This window comes from Chanos chanos, chromosome 8, assembly GCF_902362185.1.
Source record: "Chanos chanos chromosome 8, fChaCha1.1, whole genome shotgun sequence".
NCBI lineage: Eukaryota > Metazoa > Chordata > Actinopteri > Gonorynchiformes > Chanidae > Chanos > Chanos chanos.
The window spans coordinates 34,280,386-34,303,011 of NC_044502.1; the positions used below are offsets into that span (position 1 = coordinate 34,280,386).

The window sequence follows — 22,626 nt, forward strand, 5'->3', positions numbered from 1 at the left end:
ATCATGTTTAAAGTCTTGTCAATTCACGCAAATACAAGGCTGACTTTTTTTTTTTTTTCCTTTGTATCAGTGCGGTCCTGTGACTTGCTCTGATGAGACAGGGGAGAGAGAAATCAAATGAGCCCTCTGCTATAAAGACTGAGTGTATTATAGTGACATATTTATACATTTTGGACTGTTACGTGTGGGGGTGGCAGCATTAAGTGAACAGCTCTGAAACACTAGCCTTTACTGATGCAAGATGAAAGCTTGTTATAAGATTGTTTTCCAGGTAAACTGATCTGCATTTCAGCACAATATGAAAGTATTCCAAATTCGCCGGATACTCACGTAAAACCGAGTAAACCTTGTTTCCGTGTTCCCCTAGCTAATCTTCTGTCACTTTAGCAGGGATAAGCCTTCTGTTTCAGTGCCCAAATGCATTCAACCTGTGATTACAGTTGCATTAGAGACTCGTAGGAATGCGTATCGATTGGCGGAGGCCACCGAATTGCCTCTTGTAAAAACCTCAATAAGCTTCAGTCTCACGTCATCTAATGTCTGAATATGCGTCTGTGGTTGGTGCTGCTGGAGTCCCGGTAAGTGTGCGGTGGTAACTGCATACTCTGAAGGCATCCACTAGCCCCCAAGGCGCGAGGTGCAGCCCTATCCCGGACATTCTCAAACGAGCTGTAAACCAAATAAAGAACGTCGGCTCCTCCTGCTCCCGTCCAGGTTCATTAGCCTGCGGCGGCTAGCGAGGAAGGCTGGGGAGCCGTCCGGGGGAGACAGTGCAATGACCTCACCCAGTGGCTTTGGGGTTAGCACTGCACGGCGTGGCCCCCATGATTGGAGTCTGCCACAAGACACATGAGATCTCCCAGAGCCTGAAGCCGATAGCCTGACTCTGCTCTATACTTCCCTCCTCTCGCGCCTCCTCCTCCTCCCCCCATACAACAGCTCTCAGCTCCCCAGCTCCATCAGCCTGAGGAAACATCTCTCAATGGCTTCTGAGAAAATCCCTCAAGCTATCAACAGCTGACTACCATACAGAACAGAGTTGTGTGTGTGTGTGTGTGTGTGTGTGTGTGTGTGTGTGTCAGACACAGAAAGAGAGAGAGAAAGAGAGAGGAGAGATGATGTGTTACATGTCAACTTCTAACTGCCCCGCACTCAACAACTCTCTGCTCTCCATAGTCTCAGTTGGGCTTTAACTGCATAAAGTTAGAGAGTGAGCACACATGATATCCTTCAGCTCCTTAGGACTCCGCTCAGTAGCTGCATCAGTGATTATACTCACGCTAATGGACTTGTTAGCTTGTTTGATTGATTCAGTCGCGGCACTAGGTGCTGTGTCAGTTAGACTTGTAGACGGGGTAAACCTGGGCCAAATGCCTGTTTATGTTCAAAGTCACTCTAATGTTAATTCAAGGCACTATTTCATTGAAACTCTAAGTCAGCATTCCAGTCACATTAAAATCACATCTCATTTTCCAAAGTGTAGAACATGCTAGCATTGCGTATTAAACCCTGGGACTTTTTAACAGAGTTTTGTGTAAGTAAAGGCCATTTGTTGAGTCATGTGGCATTCCCTCTTTGACTATATACCACAACCATTTATAATACATACTGAATTGTGAAAAATGCCACGCATACGACATCAATTGTGAAACAATAGATTGCATTGAAAAACAGAAGTGAGGATTGTGCCTTGGTGCCTTGGTTAGCCTGGCTAATTAAGCAGTAAAAGTGGAGGGTGGGGAGACTGGCTCGCTCTGTCAAACGTCTGGAGGAAAGACTCTTGTGGTGACATCATGGTCCCTCTCTTGAATGTGTGTGTTGGAGCGCTTTCTCTCACTCTGGCTTTTGATTTTCATTCTAGATTTGGCACTGTCTACATATACAGCAGATCCAGGGGCTTTGGTCCTCGTTATAGACCCTGAGTCTCTTGGTGCATGTGAAGGCCTCTTTTATGTCCTTTGTGTGTGTGTAAGCGTGCAGTGGTAACTGTGTTTTGTGTGTGTGTGTGTGTGTGTGTGTGTGTGTTCTGCCACTCTGGTCCAGCGAGAGTGTGTTCCGTATGTTATGCTATGGGCCTGCTGCTGTTTGTCTTCTCTTATTAACTGCTGGTGTGATGGGTGATATCATGAACCACAGCTAAATGCTTCACAGCACCAGTGCTAATCATCGCTGCAGATTCTTACCAGCTGTGCTCCGTAACACACTAGGCCTTTATTCACACAGACCTTGTCAAGTCATTCAGTGTGGGGAACAGTGCGTATGATCTATGTGTCTATGAGAAGCACTCCTTTTCTTCTTTTGTTTTCGTGTCTCTTGACTGCACTTTATTATACAGCGGAGATTGCGTATGACTCAAAGAGAAAAAAAGAAAAAAATCTCTTCTTCAGATATTTTGTGCATCTTACTATTTATCTAACTCACAACTTTTGCTATTACCTTTTTTCTCAGTCATTAGTTTCTCTCTCTCTCTCTCTCTCTCTCTCTCTCTCTCTCTCTCTCTCTCTCTCTCTGCAAACACTCTAATATTTTAGAGGATTCCTCATTCTCCTCTCCGTCCCATGACTCTCTCTCCCCCTCTCCTCTCCCCCTCCAGCTCATACTCCTTGCTCTTCTGGAGTGGCCAGAGGGTTTTCTCATGGAAAATTTTACACATCCTGGCAGAGTGCCCGGGCAGCAGGACTCCGCAAAGCCTCTAATGATGATTGAGAGTGCGTCGGCCCAACACTGAAAACATGCTGAGTCGCTAACATGGGAGTGTGCCGTGAGGCTGGCCGCTTTGAGAGGGGCTTTGGCAGTGGTTATGTGCATTAAAAGAGAGGGGGGTCGCTACTGTTCTGGGAATAGCTGGACTGCTCCTATGTAGGCAACCTGGACTGCAGCCTTGGTCAAAGCCCAGGCTTTCACAGCACTCAACCTCTGACCCCTACAGCTTTGCCAGGATGTGGTAGTACCTCAGCGTGGCCACTCATCGAGCAGGAAATGCCTTGCTTCTCTGTTGTTTAAGTGCATTGTCAAGAGCAAATTGTATGGGTTTTTTAGGTTTTATTGACAGGTCAAATAGAGCAGGGTATGGTGTTTTCATTATTTATGACCAATGAGAGGATGTGGATATATATATATATATATATATATATATATATATATATATATATATATATTTTTTTTTTTTTATTGTTATTATTATTGCTGTGTTTTCATATTAGGAATTCTCTTTTCCTGGCAGCCTTTTAAATGATGGTGAATAAATTAGAATTGGCTTTTGAGAACTTCTATAATTGTTGGAAAAAATAATACAAGAGCAAAATATTGGCTTTTGGAAGCTTTGGAGGGCTTAAGTTTTGGTTAGTCAACTATGAAGACAACTGAGGGCATCATATGAACAGTACATTTTGTAACAGCCACTGGAAAGAAAAACCTAAACATGTAGTGATTTTTAAACTCTCTCTTCATGTCCTCTTTCATTAGTATCATAAGCTGGTGTAAGTCACCAACCAAAAAAAAAAAGGCCACAATTTATGAACTGTTTTTCCACTTTAAGTAATTCAGCTGTCAAGTAGCTATGGCTGTATAAGTCGGTTAAAGAGTGAAAGTAAATTACAGTAAAATCACTCTGTCACACGGTCCTCCTCAGCACTCTTAAAGGTATCAATTTAGATCACCGTGGATCAAAATTTCCCTTGAAATTTAAAGATAATATAAAGATGACAGTAAATTGGCCCCTGAGCAGGAGTTCTACGCAGGGTACGCTGTGTGTTTGTGACAAGAAAAGTTCCAGTGCACTGAAGTGTAGGGTGACCTAGCAATATGCTCTGTTTCCTCTCGGTATGCTTTCACTTATGACTCTGAGTTTTGATGACATCTTCAATCATATTCGCAATCAATATATATATATATATATTTTTTTTTTTTTTCAACCATATTCTAGCTACACATTTTTCTGCATATTATATTACTTTTTTTGTCTCCATGATCTCACTGTTAAATCGATAGGATTGTAGAGACATCTGCGAGTTATCATCTATTAAACCAATCAATTCAAAGAAATGACTTGTGATGTACTGCAGTATCAGCGCAGGTACACACAGTACTTCATAATGACATCAACAGGTGTCTGCCAAAACGGTGTTGGATTTCGTTTTTTCTTTTTTCTTTTTTTTTTTTTTTTTCTTTTTTAATTGGCCGCTGACTGCTTTGGGGGATAGAAGCCGCTTCTGTGCAGTCTAATGGCAAAGTCCTCCTCTTTCTTGTCAAGTTCTCTTCACGGCGCAATTCATTCAGTACACTCCAGTTTCAGCCATTCCATCATCACGCCCCACAGTCACTGCTAAGGAATTCATCTGGCAAGTAACTTTGTCGCTATCTAAACAAATTGGCTTTCATCATGTCTGAGCTTTGACATGTCTAGATTGGAGGGCAGACTTTCTTACTTTAGAAAACGTACTTTTTTTTTTTTTTTCTCTCCACATTCATTAAAGGAACAGTCAAAATAGTGCTCTTACCATAACTTAAGCTTGATAAATTGAAATTTACCTAAAATGATCTATCAGATAGGGGCTTTTTCAATTTAGAGGAAAGCACCAGAAAACAGTAACCTCCAGAAAACCCCTGTTCAAAATTACACCAACAATCTGCATTCTGCCCTTCTGTAAACATGAGTTGTTTGTGTGAGGAATGACTGGAGCATGTGACGTCTGTTTATGTGGTGGGTTTTCTGTGGCTCTGTGGAGCCTGGATGTATTATGAGGTTTAGGAGCTCTGGAGTGAAAATTGCAGGATTGGCTGCTGCTGGAAGAGGTCAGGCCCCACTGAGAGAGTAGTTGATGTGGCCTGTGGCTTGGATCTGCAGGGCTCTGTGCCCCTGTCCCACTGCTACCCTCTTAAACCTAAAGATGATGGATGTGTGTGTGTGTGTGTCTGTGTGTGAGTAAGAGAGAGAGAGAGAGAGAGAGAGAGAGAAAGAGAGAGAGAGAGCCAGAAAGAGAAAGAGAATATGTGTGCATGTGTGTATGTGCGTGTGTGTTTGTGTTTGTGGTTAGTTCAACAGACAGCGGGATCAGAGTAGTTAAGACTTTTATTTTTTGACTCTAATGTTTTGCAAGGCTGATGGGTATGTGCGGCTGTGATTTTTGCTGGCTGTGCTGTTAAAAGAAGAATGATGACAGCCCACTTCATGCCAGTGCACAAATTCATAACTTGTTTTTCCTTCATTTTTAGTTCCATTTTTTTGACATTTGATGAAATTTCCTCTAATGCTCAAATCACTCTGCTAACTCCTTAACCAGGGACAAAACATTGTATTTTCAGCGAACTGGGTGTTACCATTCTTAATGTTTAAACGTTCAAAGGCTTGAGTTATTTTTTACTACCGACTATGTTAACATCTTTTTTTTTTTTTTTTCTTCGACACGCACGCTGTATTCTTAAACACAACCCCATATTTAAACATTTTCGACCATTTTCCCCATTTTAAACCTGCTAACGCAGTGAAAAAGAATCCTGTGCTGATACATGTTAACACAGAGGGGTGTTCCAGCCAGGCAGGATGGGGGAAGCCGTTGGGTTTGCTGCTTTTGGCAAAGCTCTGGGCCTTCGCCGCCTTCAACGGAGCTGTAGCACATAGACAAAAAGAAGAAAGTAGGAAGAAAAAAAAAAAAAAAGACAGGAACAAAACGAACCCTCCCCAGGAGCTTCTGTCACCGGCCCATAAACTACTGTGTATTCACGTTTCAGTAGCCCTCCATTCACACAAATCATTCCCTTCATGGATTTTTCTAGATGCAGAAAAATGAGCCTGAAATGAGCTTGAACACTTGAGCAAGAGAAGTTTTCACAACTCTAATTTATTATCACCCTTTTTCTTCATAATTTCTCAGACCACATGTCTTTCTTTGTGTGTGTGTGTGTGTGTGTGTGTGTGTGTGTGTGTGTGAGTGGCTGTGTGTGTGTGTGTGTGTGTGTGTGAAACAGGCAGTTTCCTGGTTTCCTGTTGTTGCATGTGCATGTGCATATGCACCTCTGTGTGTGTGAGTGTGTGTGTGCGTGCACGCTTGTGTGTGTGTGTGTGTGCGCGCGAGCATGCGTGTGTGTGTGTGTGTGTGTGTTTGTGTGTGTGTGTGTGTGTGTGTGCGTGTGTGTGTGCGAGCATGCGTGTGTGTGTGTGTGTGCATGCACCTCTGTATCTCCATGTGTGTAACTATGAATGGGGGGACAGAGAGAGAGAGAGAGAGGGAGAGGGAGTTTATGTGAGGAGAAGAAAAAGGGGAGCACAAGCAATGGCTCATGAAGTTCTCTGGCAGATTCCCACAATGCCCTTGTGATCTGCACATAATACGTGCTACTGAGCCCATTAAAGCCATAGTAGCTGAAAGAAAATAATTCTGTAGCAGAAGAAATGGTGAACCTGAAGCTGTGGACTTTCTTTCTGATTCTGGACACCTGTTATGGGAAGAATTACACATGCATGATTCACTAACGTGACTTTTTGGAGTTCACTTTTAACCCTGTGTCTCATGACTCATTTCTCAATCACGTATGCTTCATGCCCCAATCAGTCCTCAGACTTGTAAAAGTGTCCTACCACATATGGTCCATTTAATTCCATTTCCAGCTCTACAACTAATAACTCAACTAATACGAATTTCTGCGGACATATAATTCTAAAAACGGTCATGTCACATACCACAGAAGGCAAGTTGATTTCCATACCTCAGGGACACGAGGTCGTCAGTAAAGACTGGAAATTTTAGCATTGTTGAGTAGCAAGAGGCCCTTTTCATACACCGTATTTCAGCTCAGCCATGGAGTTCACACAGAAATTTGTAATGATTTGTATTGACAGCAAATGAATAACAGAGATGTGCTATGATATTGTAACTAGACAGAGCTTTGGTTTTGTGAGAGATGAGACAGATGAGGCTAAAGACTTTGGATGTCTTTGTTGGTAAGTTACTGAGGCCAATGAGACAGCTGTGAGTGGTATATTCAAGTCAAACCGACGCAGATCTTAGTCAAACCCGCTGTCATATAATATCTGAAATGATTCATTTGGTTATGTCGTCATCCTTATTTTAACATTCTCGCTGATGCTGATCAAATATTGCTCAGATGTCAAATGCTTAACAGCTTCTGTAAAATAAAGTCAAGGTGATGCAATCTGCAAAGTGAAGTGAATTATTAAGGGTCTTTACATTAAATCTGTAAGATTTATATTGTGATCCAGCTGTTCTTTCTCTGTTAAGAAGCTCAAGTCCAGAGAAGTCTATGCCAGCACTATCACTAAATCTGCAGGTGATGAAATAGCAGAGCCATAACCTGGTGAAGAGCTGGCTAAGATTTACACATTATAGCTCTGGATCAGTGTGTGTGTGTGTGTGTGTGTGTGTGTGTTTGTGATAAAGAAGAGAAAGAAGGAGAAAAAGATGCCTTTTTTGAATTCATTGTGTATGTTTGTGTGAGTGTATGATGGGTATTATGTGTGTAAGTATCTTAAGTACTGGAACAGATTTTCCGTGGTCCCTGTTGAGTTGAGACTGTCTATGATGCTGGATGGATATTTCAGAACCACCAGATGTGGCACAGCTAGGTACATTGAAACTAACTCTAAAACTGAGGTGAGGGTGATGAGAGAAGATAAAAAAGAAAAAAGTCAGCGGAGACATGAGAAATATGGTGCAGCATAAACCGATATCCTTAAGTTACCTCCACACATTCAAGGATAATCCTCTTCCTTTTAGAGAATGTCAAACTTAAACCTCATCTGTCTTTCTCCTCTGAATGCAATAGCATTAGATAGAACATGCTATGGTGCATTTAACTGTGTCTCACAAATTCATAACATCCTGCTAAGTTCCACCAATCACTGAATTGGTTTAAGAGTGCAGACACATGCTTACCAGAGAGAGAGAGAGAGAGAGAGAGAGAGAGAGAGAAGACAGACTGACAGATAGGGAGAGAGAAAAAGAGAGACACATTTTGGAAGCAGTAGTGAAAAATGTCTTGATTTGTAGTGGGGTTTTTTTTGGGGTTTTTTTTTTTTTGTTTGGTTTTGGGTTTTTTTGTTGTTGTTTCTTTTTGCTGTAGTCTGAGAAGCAGTCAGGGTCTGAAGCTTTAAGCATCTCCAACCGTGCATAGGTTTGTGAGAAGATTAAGATATTAGCTAAAGGGGGTGTGTGAACTCCCCAAGTTTACTGATTCCCTGTGGTATGACACTAAAAAAAAAAAAGAAATAAATAAAAAAGAGAGAGAGAGAGAGAAAGATGGCACATGGTAGAAGGTCTACTTCAGCCCCAGGAGAAACAGAGAAGTAATCAGAACCAGAGCAAAAAGTGTGCTCGCTCAAATGGCAAGCTACCTCAGAGCAGCGCCTCATTGATGGATGGGGACCAATAAAGCTTGCACTGAAGTAAGGCCTGCTTGGATGTTTAAAATGTGGTATAGATATTTTTTTTTTTATATAATATTGGAGGTTGGGGGGGGGGGGGGGGTGAAATCCTACATTACGACTGACAGGGAACAGGTGATTTAAAGAGGCAGAGTACACATGCTGATGTCATAAATCCCATTAAATGCAGGTGCACTGCCAAACATTCGTTCAGATGATTATAATACACCAACAGGTGATGGTTTCATTATGCTCACGCTTTGACCGCTATATTAAAGTTGGGGGGGGGGTGGGGGGTGGAGGGGGGGTGGGGGGTTGGCGCGGCAGTGCTTTGTTTCTGCACTGCTCCAAGTTTCGGACTGTTCTGGCGTACTTTTCATCAAAGGGGACTTATCTGATGATCAAAGTTATTTTAGCGTGCAGTTATGCTAAATGAGACATGGCCAGAGAAAGATATGGCAGGGCTGTTGGGTACTTGCTCGAGAGAGATGTCGAGTTTTGTAGACCTTGAAAGCACATGCGGCAACAATCTTGTGACAGTATGGCATTTTTAGAGCTACCATCGGATAGATTATCACTTTTTGTCCTTTTTTGGTAAGACATTATTCTTTGTTTTCCACTTACTCAGTATTGTGTATGTTTTTTTGTTTTGTTTTTTTTTTTTTTGTTCCCCATAGTCTAGTGAGAAAATGGACATTTTATTGTAATTCTGCCAGTGATTTACTGATATTTTTTTCCCCTCATTTTTTCATAAGAAGGGAATCTCTACCTATAAACCAGCAAATGCTTTCCCAGGGTACGTAGAGCACGGTGAATTATGCATCATTTCTGCACATGACTGATTAGGACACAGGAGAGTGGCCTTAGTCATGTAAACACCTCCCATCACGGCCGCGGGGGACTGAGCTGAAAGCACACACCCGTTGGCTCCCGCTGGACCTGGAAGGAAGTGAGAGGAGGAGAAGAGAGAGGCGTAGATATGAAAGAGACAGAGAAAAGAAAAAAGACGGAGGAGTGCGATAGAGAGATGCGCTGTGCCCTCAAAGCATCAAAAAGAAACCACCTTTCATTTCAAGCCAAAATAAACGTATTACTTGACGAGGGTACGGGAGGGAGCTGTTGTTTTTAGAGTGGTCATCTCATTTTGGGAGACTGCTTGCTCTTTTTTTTTTTTTTTGGTTCCCTTTTGACAGAGAGGGCATTTAGAAGTTTGTGTGAATGTGTGTGCGAGCGCGTGCGTGTGTGCGTGTGAGTGTGTGTGTGTGTGTGTGTGTGTCAGTCTTCCCTAAGGACCATTCACTCAAACTAACAAGAAAGATTCATACAGCCAACACCAGCACTTCATTCTCAGATCAAACTTTAGTCGTTTTCCAGGCTCACTAGCGTTTACAGTGCTCATCAAGGCCGTTCTTTGCTGTGTGGTGGTTGGAGGGGTGGGGGGGGGGGGGGGGGGGGGGGGAAGGGGGGGGGGGGCGGTGGGGGTGTTAGCATTATCCCGGTTGGGGAAACTCCTTCTCTGAATCCAAGGCCTATTTTTCCCTGCCAGCGTGGCTCAGCCTCTCCACGCACATTCTGTCTCTCCCCTCTCTCTTTCTTCCCACTGTCCTCTCCGTCTCTCTGGCACCGAGGACCAGAGCCTGGCCCAGCACCAGAGAGCAGGGGATCTGCGCTGGGCTTCAGCTGCTGCCGGAGGCTCGTAAAAACAGATCGGACCGGAGCCCCTTGCTCTTTCGCTCTCTCTCAGTTTTATTCTCCGTTCCCCTTGCTTTTTACCTCCACCATTAATCGCATTGCTGAATGCTTCCATATGCTGGAGGCAGACGTCCCACATCAACAAAGAATATAATTAATGCGGGCTGATATCTGTGCACTTCAATTGGATGGCCTTTATACCTGGAATCTATTTATACTATGGATAAATATCTGTTCCACTGGAATTACATTTAGTGTGTGTGTATGTGTGTGTGTGTGTGAGAGAGAGAGAGAGAGAGAGAGAGGGAGAGAGAAAGAAAGAAAAAGAGAGAGTGACAGAGAGGGAAAATGCACAATGACTACCCAACTACCACCCTCTTTGTGTCAGTTACGATTTCTAGGTATTAGACAGCCTGAGATGGAGCCCCTCCCTCTCTTGATTCAGCAAAGTGTAGGAGGCTGCAAATAGTCCATTAAGCGTTTCTGCTGAAACTGAGAGCAGATTTGATATTGTGGGGAAACAATAAGTAATATACAGCAGGAAATTCAATTGCTTTTCGTCTATGGCATCAAATTCAGAGTTAAGCTTCCTTGCCAAATCAATTTCGTGCGCAGTTCAAACAAGGTTAAACCTTCAGTTTGAAAGCTGCCTATTCTATTGATCAGTTGGTGTCAAAGCGATGAAGGACAGTACAGATTTTCCCTCTGTAATATTGTTTAGCGAACATTCCTGGTTCTGCTGAGAACATTTCTGAACTCTAGTGGAATGGTGATGGATAGTGTGTAGACTTAGAAAACACTGATACCTGTACTGGTAACCTGTATTCGTCTTCAGACAGACTTGGGCCTGTGCAATGAGAATAGCTATTGCGTATGGTGCTCACCATAATGTGAATGTTAAACTGTCACTGTAAAGTAACTCATCAGCCCATCTCCGCTAACAATACAAATCATCTCATGGTATGAATTACCTAAAGACTGTATAAAGCTACCCTCTGTGCACAACGCTTAGGTTTTTTTGGATTGGATCGCTGAGGTGAAAATAAGTTTGGTATCTTTCATACAGATCTCGTGGGCTGGCAAATGAACCGTAGTGATGACCTGTCTCCACCAAATCACAGGCTATCCCTTTCTCCCCTCTCTCTGTCATCTAATTTACACTCCTACAACATCCCCCATCCTCTGTTTCTCACACTTAACTCTGGTGTTCTGGAATGGGGTCGGCGAACACAGGATAGCCCTGATAAAGCCGGAATGCTCTCCGGAGATATTGACTGACCAGTAGCTCCCCACCACAGACACACTCTAAGGTCCTCTGTAGATTATTTTTCGCTTGAGAAACACTCGCAGAGTAGCTAACATTCGCTCATCACACATTTCGAAGCTTAGTCTGTACTGTAGAATTCTATCCGCGGTTTATCTCTTTGCGGTCAGTCATGTTCGTATGGAAAATACATGCTGCCAAAGGGAACATATTACAGTCTGGTATGGTTGAGATTTTGTAAAATTTTCTTAGCGTTTGTTCTCTGAGATTGGCCGCACGTTGGGCATTCACTGTTGTGCTTCATTAGCCTCAACTGTTCCGTTGTTTGTGATTACATTTGATTCTTTTGTTTTAATACCACCTGCTTTTGGCAGCTGTCATTCCATCTCAGTGGAGCAAAACAGGGATTCCCAATTGCTATATTTTTAGAGACAGGAGCGTCATTTTTAGCTGTGATCAAATACTTGTACCTTGGACAGACATATGCTTCGTGAGCCACGCCCGAGAGGAAAGCTGTCGGTGCGGATACAGCACACCCGTTGTGCTGCAAAGGGCCAGTGTGTTTGTGCATATGTGTGTATTTGGCAAGAGTGTGTTAGGATCATGGGCGCACTGCTGTGTGGAGACATGTTTTAATGAAGTGTACACATTCTGTGATGCCACTGTCACAGCGCTATCCAAAAATAACTCAGCCTGTGACCACGCCTCTTAATACGTCTGTGTGTGTGTGTGTGTGTGTGTGTGTGAGAGAGAGAGAGAGAGAGAGAGAGATTGTGTCTGTGGGTTTGTTACTGTTGTTTTTTTTCTTTTTGGTGTTCTGTTCTTTTAAGCTGTACTTAGTTTTTTCCATTGTGTTTTTGTTGATATGTACTCAAGTTTTTTTTATTAAGTTGAATAACAATAACTTTATGGAATGGCTTTAAAAAGAGGTTCAAATTTTCCCTTTTACTTACTTTGAGGACGCCCTGGATGGCAGTTGGTCATCATTTTTTATTTAACATCATGAACAATGACAGGTGTATTTGGATGGAAAGACTCCCTGTGGCCTCCAACTCTCACCGTTCTCTGTAAAATCAGTTAAAAGATTAGTGTTGTGGAGTGATGGAGTGTGTTGTAAGGAAAGGAAATCATGTCTATCGTAATAAAATTACACCTTTGTTCCTTAATCTCTCTGCATCCTTCCCTACGGAGCGCTTTTGAAAAACTGAGTTGTTAGAATGCTTTTTTTTTTTTTTTTTCATCAGCATTTATGCAACAACTCTGCAACAACTCTTTGAAATGCAAAAACATAAATATAAATGCAACACAAGGAAATCATAGCAGTACCTGTGTTGTAGTGGGGAGAGTCCAGAAAACAGAAAAAAAAGCCAAAAAAAAAAAAAAATCCCCAGTCTCTGTGGCTGTACGTTACAACATCAGGGTTTGGAGAGGGTAGAAGTACCAAACTTTTTCGTGTTCTGTCATGTGTGCTTTACTAATACACTGCACTGCTCTCTCCTTGGTAGAGTAATAGATAGAACATTACAGGAGATTGCATCACATGGAGCTCTAGGCCTAACACAAGCCCAAAAGACTACATTTAGTGGGTACTTTAAATGATTATTTTGTTTGCCTAAAACACAGAGTGGATAGTCAATAATATTGCTACAGCAAACATGTCCACTGTGTCACTTTTAAATAAGTTGTCTGTTCTTTTGATAAGGAGCCACTTTGCTGATAGGTGTTAAATAGTTCTACTATAATTGGGTGGTCTTGGAGCTTTGTGGTTCAACAGTTTGCCGCATCCTGTTTCAGTGGCTTTTTGAACGTCAGCAAGAACCTGGCGTGAGATCTGGTCACCACGCTAACTTTCGTTTACACTCTCTCTCTCTCTCTCTCTCTCTCTCTCTCTCTCTTTTCGTATGCTGCATTGTATCAGTGGAAAAGTTGAGGGCACAAAAATGGAAAATATTATTTGATAAGGTAAAACAAAACAACAGTGCGGTTGACATGTAGGTGTGCACATTTCGGAGAAGGCACAAATGTTCCTGTGACAGGCAAGACAAAAAGGAAATGAAAGCTTTTTCCTTTGAAAGAAACTACTGTGACAACTGCTGAGGTAGTGATTTTGTTTTTTTTTGTCCCCCCCCCCCCCCCCCCCCCCCAAAAAAAAACTATTAGTATTTCACCAGACATTCACAGGAGACGTTACATTTTGATCATGTAATTGGGACATAGGTTTTGTGGTTTGGTTTATTTTTCTGAGGATGCAGAAGCGCGGGGTTAAAAATACGCCCAGCATGTAAATGCCTGTTTTGCCCGGAGCAGAACTGAGTAAAAACAGCCAGAGGTGTTGGCTCAGCTTGCTTTTTTCCATGGGGAGTTCCTCACATAGGAGAGACAATTTTAAACCAGTGAGAGTGAACACGAATGTGTGTGTGTGTGTGTTTGTGTGTATGTGTGCGTGTGCGCGCGTGCATGTGCACGCGTGCATATGCTTGTGTGTGTGTAGTGTATACTTGTGTGTGTGTGTGTGTGTGTTTATTTTTCCTCTCTTTAAAGTAATAATATTCTTTGATTACATTTTCCCCTACACCTGAATCAAGAAAAGACGAAAATAGATTAGACCTTCAATCGCTCAATGAGTATATATCCAGCAGTGTCACTGTAACTATCATCCCATCACATCATCAAAAACCAACATAGTAAAACAAATAAACACAGTGGTTCTGTTCAAATGACACACTTCCTGCTTAGCCTCTGGAGATGAAAGGGGCCATTTGCCAGAGCAGGTCTTCCTTTATGGAGGCTAAGTGTGTGTGTGTGTGTGTGTGTGTGTGTGTGTGTGTGTGTGTGTCAGATCTACACTGCAATGCTTGTCCAGAGCTGGAGGGGATGATAAAGGGTTTTAAGGGAATCTTATGGATGTGGGTAATAGAAACAGGGTTTCCTGGTCTGGCTCCATGGTTTGGGAGATGACCTCACTGTGGACTAGACTCAGACTGAGACGGGGTTTGTCCCTGTATGAAGTTTATCAGTGCAGACTTGTGAGGAGCTGCTGTTCGTTCAGGGTGAGTGGGCCCACCAACCCTGCCTGCCCTCTCTGCTCATTTCCCTCTCTTCAGCCAAAGAACACAGCTGATAAAGAGCCACTGAACTCAGCTCTCTCTGAGCGTGGGAAATGCATGGGCATACACAGAGGCTATGATCAGGGGATATGTATATGTGTGCAGGTCACTGTGTGAGGCCCCCCTTTGTTCCTATGAAAGAAAGAAATTTTGGCTCTATTTTATCCATAATAATGTCATTTTCTATTTTATATTCATAGATAGATAGATAGATAGATAGATAGATAGATAGATAGAAGATTACGCTGTTGGCTTGTTTCTGTGATCTATGACTTGCTGTTTTAGATTACCTTCTATAACTGAGGTTTGAAAAATGTTAATTTCTCCTTTTTGCTTGTTTTTTTTGTGTCTCCATAGTCAACGAAATTATCCGAAATGACCTGTCAAGCATCTCCGTTCACAGTCATGCATGAATGGCCATGCAGATGCCTGAAGAACAAGGGACCACAACGTCTCTCTCTCCACACTCCTGGATATTTTTGATTACTGACTCCCTTAACTAACAGCCACTGAGTCAATGCAGGAACGGACGTCTCACAGGAATCAAAGGAAACTGCACAATTACACTTGACTGAATGTTTCTTGTGAAAGGCCTTACATTTACAGTTGTAAATAAAGGCAAAAAAAAACAAAAAAAAAAAACACAAAACTTTTTTTCTCTCTTGCCTTAAATATAGCTCTTCCAAATTAGCTCTTCCAAGGACCAAGATATAGAAATAAAGTTATATCTTTTTTTTTCATTTTTGACCTCCACTCTATGTGTGTATGTGTGTATCCAGTACGTGAGTTTGCGTGTCGGCGAGCGTGTTTGAATTCAGGACAAAGATGATTGACAGGGTCAGCTCCCCATTTCACAATGATAGCGTACCAGTAACACCATCAGCTGGGGCAGCCTAAACCGTGCCTTAACGCATGTCCACTCAAAGGTCTGACTCTGCTCTGTCTCCTCTCAACCTGCACTTGTTTTTGATACATATTTTTCATTTCAATCAATGGTGTGTTTACAGGAAACATGAAAGGCTGGAAATGTGTAGAGAAGTTTGACTAGATTAAAATCTCTTTCACCTTTTTAAAAAAGAAAAATAACCTAAATATGATAAAATGTGTGTAATGTTCTTTGTACAAATATATATGTTTAATATGTTGTATATATATATATATGTGTCTATATATATATATGCCTTAACTTTCTGTTGTGTCTTTACGGTGTGCTTAGTCTCTGGATGATCTTGCATTCAGTGTAATCTTTAATTCAGTGTAATCTCGCATCTCTACCTCTCTATCTCTACTTCTCACCCACACTTTCACCCACTCACTCAGATGTCAATGTCTACTAATCTGTCTTTGGAAACATCTTATTCTGCATCTTTCCCCGTTTTGTTTTCACTCATCGTTGCAAAATGCAAGTTTGATGGGATGAATATAAACTCCACCGTGAGAAAGATATTACCTTTTACAGTTTTGTCATCAGTGACCCGTCAGCAACAAATTTGAACCAGTCACGGAGCAAAACAATAAAAAAAAAAAAAAAAAAAAGGATTTGACATTCGTAAACATATGTTATCACTTCCACGTAAGCCTCGTTCGAATCAGCTGAAATTGATTGGTGCTCTTGTCTGTCAAGTCTTTGTGAAATAGATTGTGCCTATGTCACAAAACATTCAAAATGGTTTGAGATATACACATATACTGTTAAATAAAACTGTTGATGCAGACTCTATGAGCAATAAACAATTAGCTGATACCAAAGGATTTCACTGTTATTTAGTTATCACCCCAATGCCTCTCAGACATAGTGCTCTTCATCTTAAAGTTTTCCCTCCCTCTCTCTCTCTCCCCCATGTAAGGTCAGACAGAGATAGGATAATTGGTAGATACCAAAACTTATCATGTTCTCTGCCGCATTCTGTCGTTAAACAATCTTTCTAAAGCATGCACTTATTATTCATACTTATGAATTTAGTTTGTTATAGCAATGAAAATGGAAAAGCATTTCACTCTTGTTAATGAACGCATGGCAATGTGTAAAAGACTTCAGTTCTGTGCCTTACTCTTCTCTTTTCTTTTCTTTTCTTTTCTTTTCTTTTTCCTTGAAAAAATATGATTGTAACTCTAACACTCTTCTGTTCAGGCACATGCTGAAACTTCTCTCTCTAATATTGAATATTTATATAAAAAAAAAAAAAATTAAAAAAGAAAGAAAAAAAAAAGAATCTGATGATGTTTTATGTATACAGTATGCATTCCGTGAATAAAATTGAATAAATAAAAATTACTGTTTTAAAAAAAAAGCCTGTGTGATAAGTGTAGATAAAGGTGACAGGATTGATGTGACACGTTTCTAGACTTGAGTTGGCAGATTGTGAAGCATTTGGAAACGGTATCGATTTGAATCTTATGGTTTTATAATCCTGTCTTCAGCATATGGCATTATCAATAAATCAGGACTTAGATCTATAAAAAAAGACTTTCCTTTTGGTATGAATCATCAACAGAAATTCACGATACAAAACTCTACCTCTTAGCTTTGATGATAAATCATGGTAATAATTTGCTTGATCTGCCTTGAAATAAAACATTGTTTTCCATGACAGGTAAATGGCAAAGAATCAACAACTGACTATTTTCTCAGCATTTCCTTTTTCCAGTCCTTTGCACTGTAGCGGTTAGACTTTCCACTGTAATCAACAATGTTTATTGTTTAAATATAACTTTTCTTGACATTCAGGGTGTTGATAGTTCAAATATATGAACAACATATTCATGCACTTCAATGTTTTGAGAGTAGTACAGCTAACACTCTGTCTCTTTCTCAAATTTTTGCTTTCATTTTTTTTTTTTTTTTTTTTTTTTTAATGCGTGCATTGTCTTGAGTGTAAATAGGATAATAGTTCTTTATATGAGCGTAATGACAGAGTTTTGTGGGTTTTAAATGCTAGCAGGCAATAAGCAGAGGATCATGGGGAAAACCATGGAACTGGTGCCATGGGACTCTCCTGTGTACCACCTGTCTATCCTGCAGACTTTTTCCACCCAGCAAAGTTCTAAAACAGCTATTGCCATGGTGACAGAAGGCAGGCCCGGGCGGCACTCCTTGTGCACACCCATGGCATTCCAAAAATAACACCAGGTTTCCTAAATCAGTCACGCCTCTTTTTCCAAAGATCCTTTGTTCGGTGTCATTTTTTTTTAAGACACCATCCTGCATCATTTCTTTAGTATCTGATGAAGGACTGATATATGATGTCATCGAAATGTGGATGGAACAAAAATGAAACTGTTCGAAGAAAAATGCATATCAAAAGCAAAATTAATCAATTAAATGACCCAAAAAAGATACTTCTCCGTATTCTCCTCTTCACATTTTGGCTCCTCAGATTTTACCAGGATGTTTTAAAGCATTTTGTGTTATCCTTGGCCTACATAAATTATACATAAATTACACTACACATAAATTACAGTCTCTTTTCAGAAATCAGTCTAATTCTCTGAAGAACTGGAGAAAATGTAATTAACCTTTGTTGCACATGAAATACGGGTTACTTCAGTTTATTATATGATGTGTTTTTTTTTTTTTTAATTATTATTTTATGTTTTAATATGCTGTGCACGCAGCATAAGGATCATATACCTCCATTTTTTACCTCTGCAAAATTATTCAGCTTACATTTTAGGACCCATAGACTCCAGGGACCTTAGATTCACTTAAAGAATCCTTTCTTATCCTCAGTAAAAACACCACACATGTGAAGCACTTAATAAAATTTCGTCACAATATATAGACTTCGCGTTGTACAGTGTGACCGAGGGTGACGAGAGAGTGATAGATGTCACATTGTGTCACTCGCAGTGTGAGGGGAGAATAGGAGTGCAAAGGCTAAAGAGCTGTTATAGGTGAACAAAATCCATATGTGGACCTTGATCGCTCTCAGTCTTACAGCTGCGTATGACCCTACGACACGGCCACATCTCCATAGTCACACAGACAAATCACCTTTTAAAAGACATGTTAAGAGACACTTTAAAAGTCATCCAGATGTCATGGAAATATCCGTACTTGTGTTTTATTTTCCATCTGTAACCATTCAGGAAGGTCTTTGGCAATGGGCAGTGGATTTCAGGTTAAAACCGTGTGCAGATTGAATCAAGTTTGTATAAATTTTGATCAAACGAAGACAGATTGAAGACTGCTGATGCAATCGCATCTGCAAATATATTCATTTAAGGTATGTCAATCTGTAAAATATTCAGGTTGTTATGTGTGTGTGTGTGTATATATATATATATTCAGTTTGAAGCTGCACTTAAATTATTATTTGTATTGCATCATTATTCAGGTATGTGGTTTATCTTCATTAAGGCTTGTTGTAAACAAATAAGAAAACTTTTTTGTGTTTTACTTGTGGATTATTACTTGTTGTAATAGTCACGTGTCATAATGAACTGAAAATCTCATGTTGAAAAAATGTACCCAAAGGGGTATAATAGATTAAGAGCTAAACAAAAAAGAATTGTAAAGCAGGCAGGCAAGATTATTGGTGTTTGGAGTAGCAAAATGACATCCAACAGATGTTGAGCGGAGAGACAACTAGATTTTGCAAGTTTATCCAGCCCAAATCACTTCCCAGATGATTCAAGTGGTGATGTTTACTTATTACAGCTGCATCCTCTAACTCAATATATGCTGGTAAAGATATTCGTGGCACTTGCTTGGTCTTACTCTATTGTATGCATCTATTCTGTTCATCCATTCTCTATACTATTCCTCTATATAAGATTGATCTACAATCGATGCTAAAATGTATGTTGGGTGCTTTAACCGATGCTTGTTTTAACTCAGTGTTTTTTCGTTCTTTGAATTACATGTCCCTGTTGTCTTCGTGAGCTGATGAACAAGGCCAGGATCAAAAATCTGATTTCTACATTTATGATGAATGACTCTAGCTCATCATAAAACATTGCAAAAGAGCAATACATCTTAATAACTTGTGACACAGCACTGTGACTATGAGTGAAATATCTGGAGACGCTGCAGTAGGCAGTGTAACACACAGGTGCGTGTATGGTTTCTCCTGCGGAGAGGTCAGCACTCCCTGGTGTGCATCTTTCAATGTGCACGAGGGTAAATGCAACTACATGGTAGACCAACCTCCCCTTTAATGGTTTAAAAGCAAAGGCTACAGTTGGCCTTTGCCATCGGTCACTGAGGTCCTGGCTGTAGAGACAAGCCACAGACAATTACAGTATCCTTTAAGTCATCCACTCCTCACTCACTCTTCATTTTCCCTGACACTGATTTCAACATGAGGATCCGGAGAAAAGCCAACGTCCATCTATTCATTTTAATGATCTCTCTTTATTGATTATAAGCAGGGTGGGGGCGAGCAGGGGTAATGAGCCATTTTTTCATGTCCGCCTGTCAGTCACACTGACAAAATAATACGTTACACAGTCTCTCTAATGGATGGCCAGAGTGACCCGTGTCTGACCCAACAACGAAGCTCACCTCTTGGAAACATCAGCTTTTATCGTAGCTGAAACTGAAGTGGGATTACAGTTTGCTGTACTTGGGCCAAACTTCTCTCAGCCAAGGCCAGAAGTCCTTCCTGTCTGAAAGAGCGTATTTTCAAATAGCCAAGTAGAAACACTGAAAATTGGAATATCTGCATGTACACAAATACATATGATGAGTAATTATCAATAACAGTTGATGTAGTTGGATGTTTTTTTCCTGGGAAATTTAGATATCCCAAAATCCTTTATTAACCTCCTGTTCCTATCATATGAAACATTTTGTGATCCATTTCAAATCAGCTCTGAAAACACTGCTTTTTCATCCCTGCCATACAAATCACAGAGGACTCACAAGGAAGTGCCTTCACGTTTTGCGGTGTAGTAAACACATAGGTATTTCCTACTCTGACCACAGCTCGGACATTCTGTTTTATATAAATCCCAGCAGCTTTCATGTACCACTGTGTATATTCACAAGAGCATTATTATGTTAGCAGAAGCCTGGATTCAGCATTTGCATGAATGTGTGTGGCCTGTAACCTCTTCACATTGGTACCCTCCCATTTCTGCCAAAACCCAAGGAAAGTACTGGCCATTCCATTGAATATCTACAAGTGATCAAAACACCACATATTGTTTTATTTGTTTTCTACTTTATTAAAAGTTGCATGATCACATTGGATTCACTGTTTTATGTAAATGTGGTAAATATATTTGTGTGGTAACTGTTGAATCTTGTGTTCAGCATGACACTGACACTGGGCGATGTGCAGGATGTAGGCTTGCGTTCAGTGTAGGTGTGACGTTAAGGGAAATCACCTACTCCGCTGCTCTAACGGAGCCAAACCGCAAAAGCATCCAGAGATCAACACAATATCTATACTACAGCCCCTCCTTCTGAATTAATGAACTTTTCACCATAAAATTTTCAACTAAGTGCCTACATGTCGTCCACTTATGTGAACCAATGCCCAGGTGACATACATTACAGGCCTAAGAGCAAGCAGGCTTATGCCTCTCTCAGACTTTTGAATTTTAAAAATCATTTAAAGTACATTAAGTATTTAACTATTGATCCGTGCATTCGCACGGTGTTTTTTGGAGATGCCTTGATGGAATGGTAACAGCAGGGGTCATGAGTGAGTGAGGTCATCTTCACTCATTTTTTCAAAAGCACAGACACAGACATGACACAATCATATAAATAAGATGGTATGAAATGGTTCCTATAAGATCCATATGTTTCTCTCTGTCGGATTATACAAGTTTTCAAAGTGTGAAAGGAATCATTCTCAGACTTCAGTCAACCCAATGCCCGTTTACAAGAGACAAATAAAATGCTTCTCTTTCAGGATATTCCTGCCTGTTTCAATTAGAAGTCTAAATGAATACTGAGAGATGACTTTTAGTCTCCTTTCATATGTTGACATTTCCAGGCCTCCTCAGGTTTTACCAGACAGCTCAATGTTGAGAGGGGGAACGGTTGATTGCATAACTGCAGGCAAGGCTTGATCGTTCCTGGCTTTTTCACAAAATTCAATCATTCTGCACATTCCCCAGTCTTGGGCCAGCCCATTAAAAGTGCTAGGATTTCCCCCCATGTGTTTTACATTGAAATTACGATCGAAGAGTCTGCCATACACACAGACCCAAGTAAGCAAACAGACCAGGAGCTGAGGAGACAGAAAGATAATAGAGTGAGGAGAGAGAGAGAGAGAGAGAGAGAGAGAGAGAGAGAGAGAGGGAGGGAGACAGAGACAGAAACAGAGATAAAGAATACCAGTATTAGAACAGTAATTTCACTAAGATATGATTGGGTTTCATCTTTCTGTAAGGTATCAGCATCATAAGATATGATATAAAAGTGATAAAAAAAAAAAAAAGGCTGCTTACAAGTTTTCAAATCATATTCATCACCTCTGTCAGGGAAACTATGTTGATTCAGAGTGGTGGTAATGACATGACAGTAAATATAGATGCTCTTTAGTGACCTAACCACCTCTGACATAGGTTCTGACTACGTGGGAGTCCTGCCTCCCTGTAGATGTGATAGTAGGCATGAGGTAACAAGAGTGAGACAAACAGAGAAAGTAAGAGAGAGAGAGAGAGAGAGAGAAAGAAAGATCAGTCAGGGGAAATGCTCTAGACATGACTCCAACAGCTAAAGGAAATACCCACGCGTGATACATCATGGACACACACACACACATGCACGTAAGACAGGATGGAGAAAAGATGCCAATAGCACTAGTCAATTTGATTTTTAAAATAATCACATAATGCCATCATATTGAAAGATTTGTCAAACCACATAAGATTCGCATGAAAACTTCCATTGGACTCAAGTACATTATTTGCATAAGACTGACATTAAGTCATAACTCGAAATATTACATCTATGACAAGAAAAAACAATCAAACCTCAGTCAGCTGGTATGTCTGGGTGTTAATGAATTACCAGTTGTGGATATGGATGTGGTCTAAGTGCCACATTAAACTTTGTATGAGTTTCATGATTTCTTCAAGACATCCGCACTTTTGCCCACTTTTTGAAAATGACAAGATATCAGACATTGTGTGTGATGGACTGTTAATCTGAGTAGGCTGAAAGGCTGAGTAAACATTGCTGTAAACTGTTTAGGCATGTTTACAAATAGTTACAATACCAC

The 22,626-nt window shown here is 40.7% G+C and overlaps 1 protein-coding gene across 1 annotated transcript in view; it reads left to right on the forward strand.

Moving 5' to 3' along the window:
- LOC115819629 (nuclear factor of activated T-cells, cytoplasmic 1-like) overlaps positions 1 to 2,706 on the forward strand; it is a 39,519-nt gene extending 36,813 nt beyond the window's left edge. The window contains exon 10 of the mRNA XM_030783132.1: positions 2,594 to 2,706. Within this exon, the coding sequence (XP_030638992.1) occupies positions 2,594 to 2,706 (113 nt within the window). The remainder of the gene's footprint in view (positions 1 to 2,593) is intronic.
- Positions 2,707 to 22,626: the final 19,920 nt, after the last annotated feature.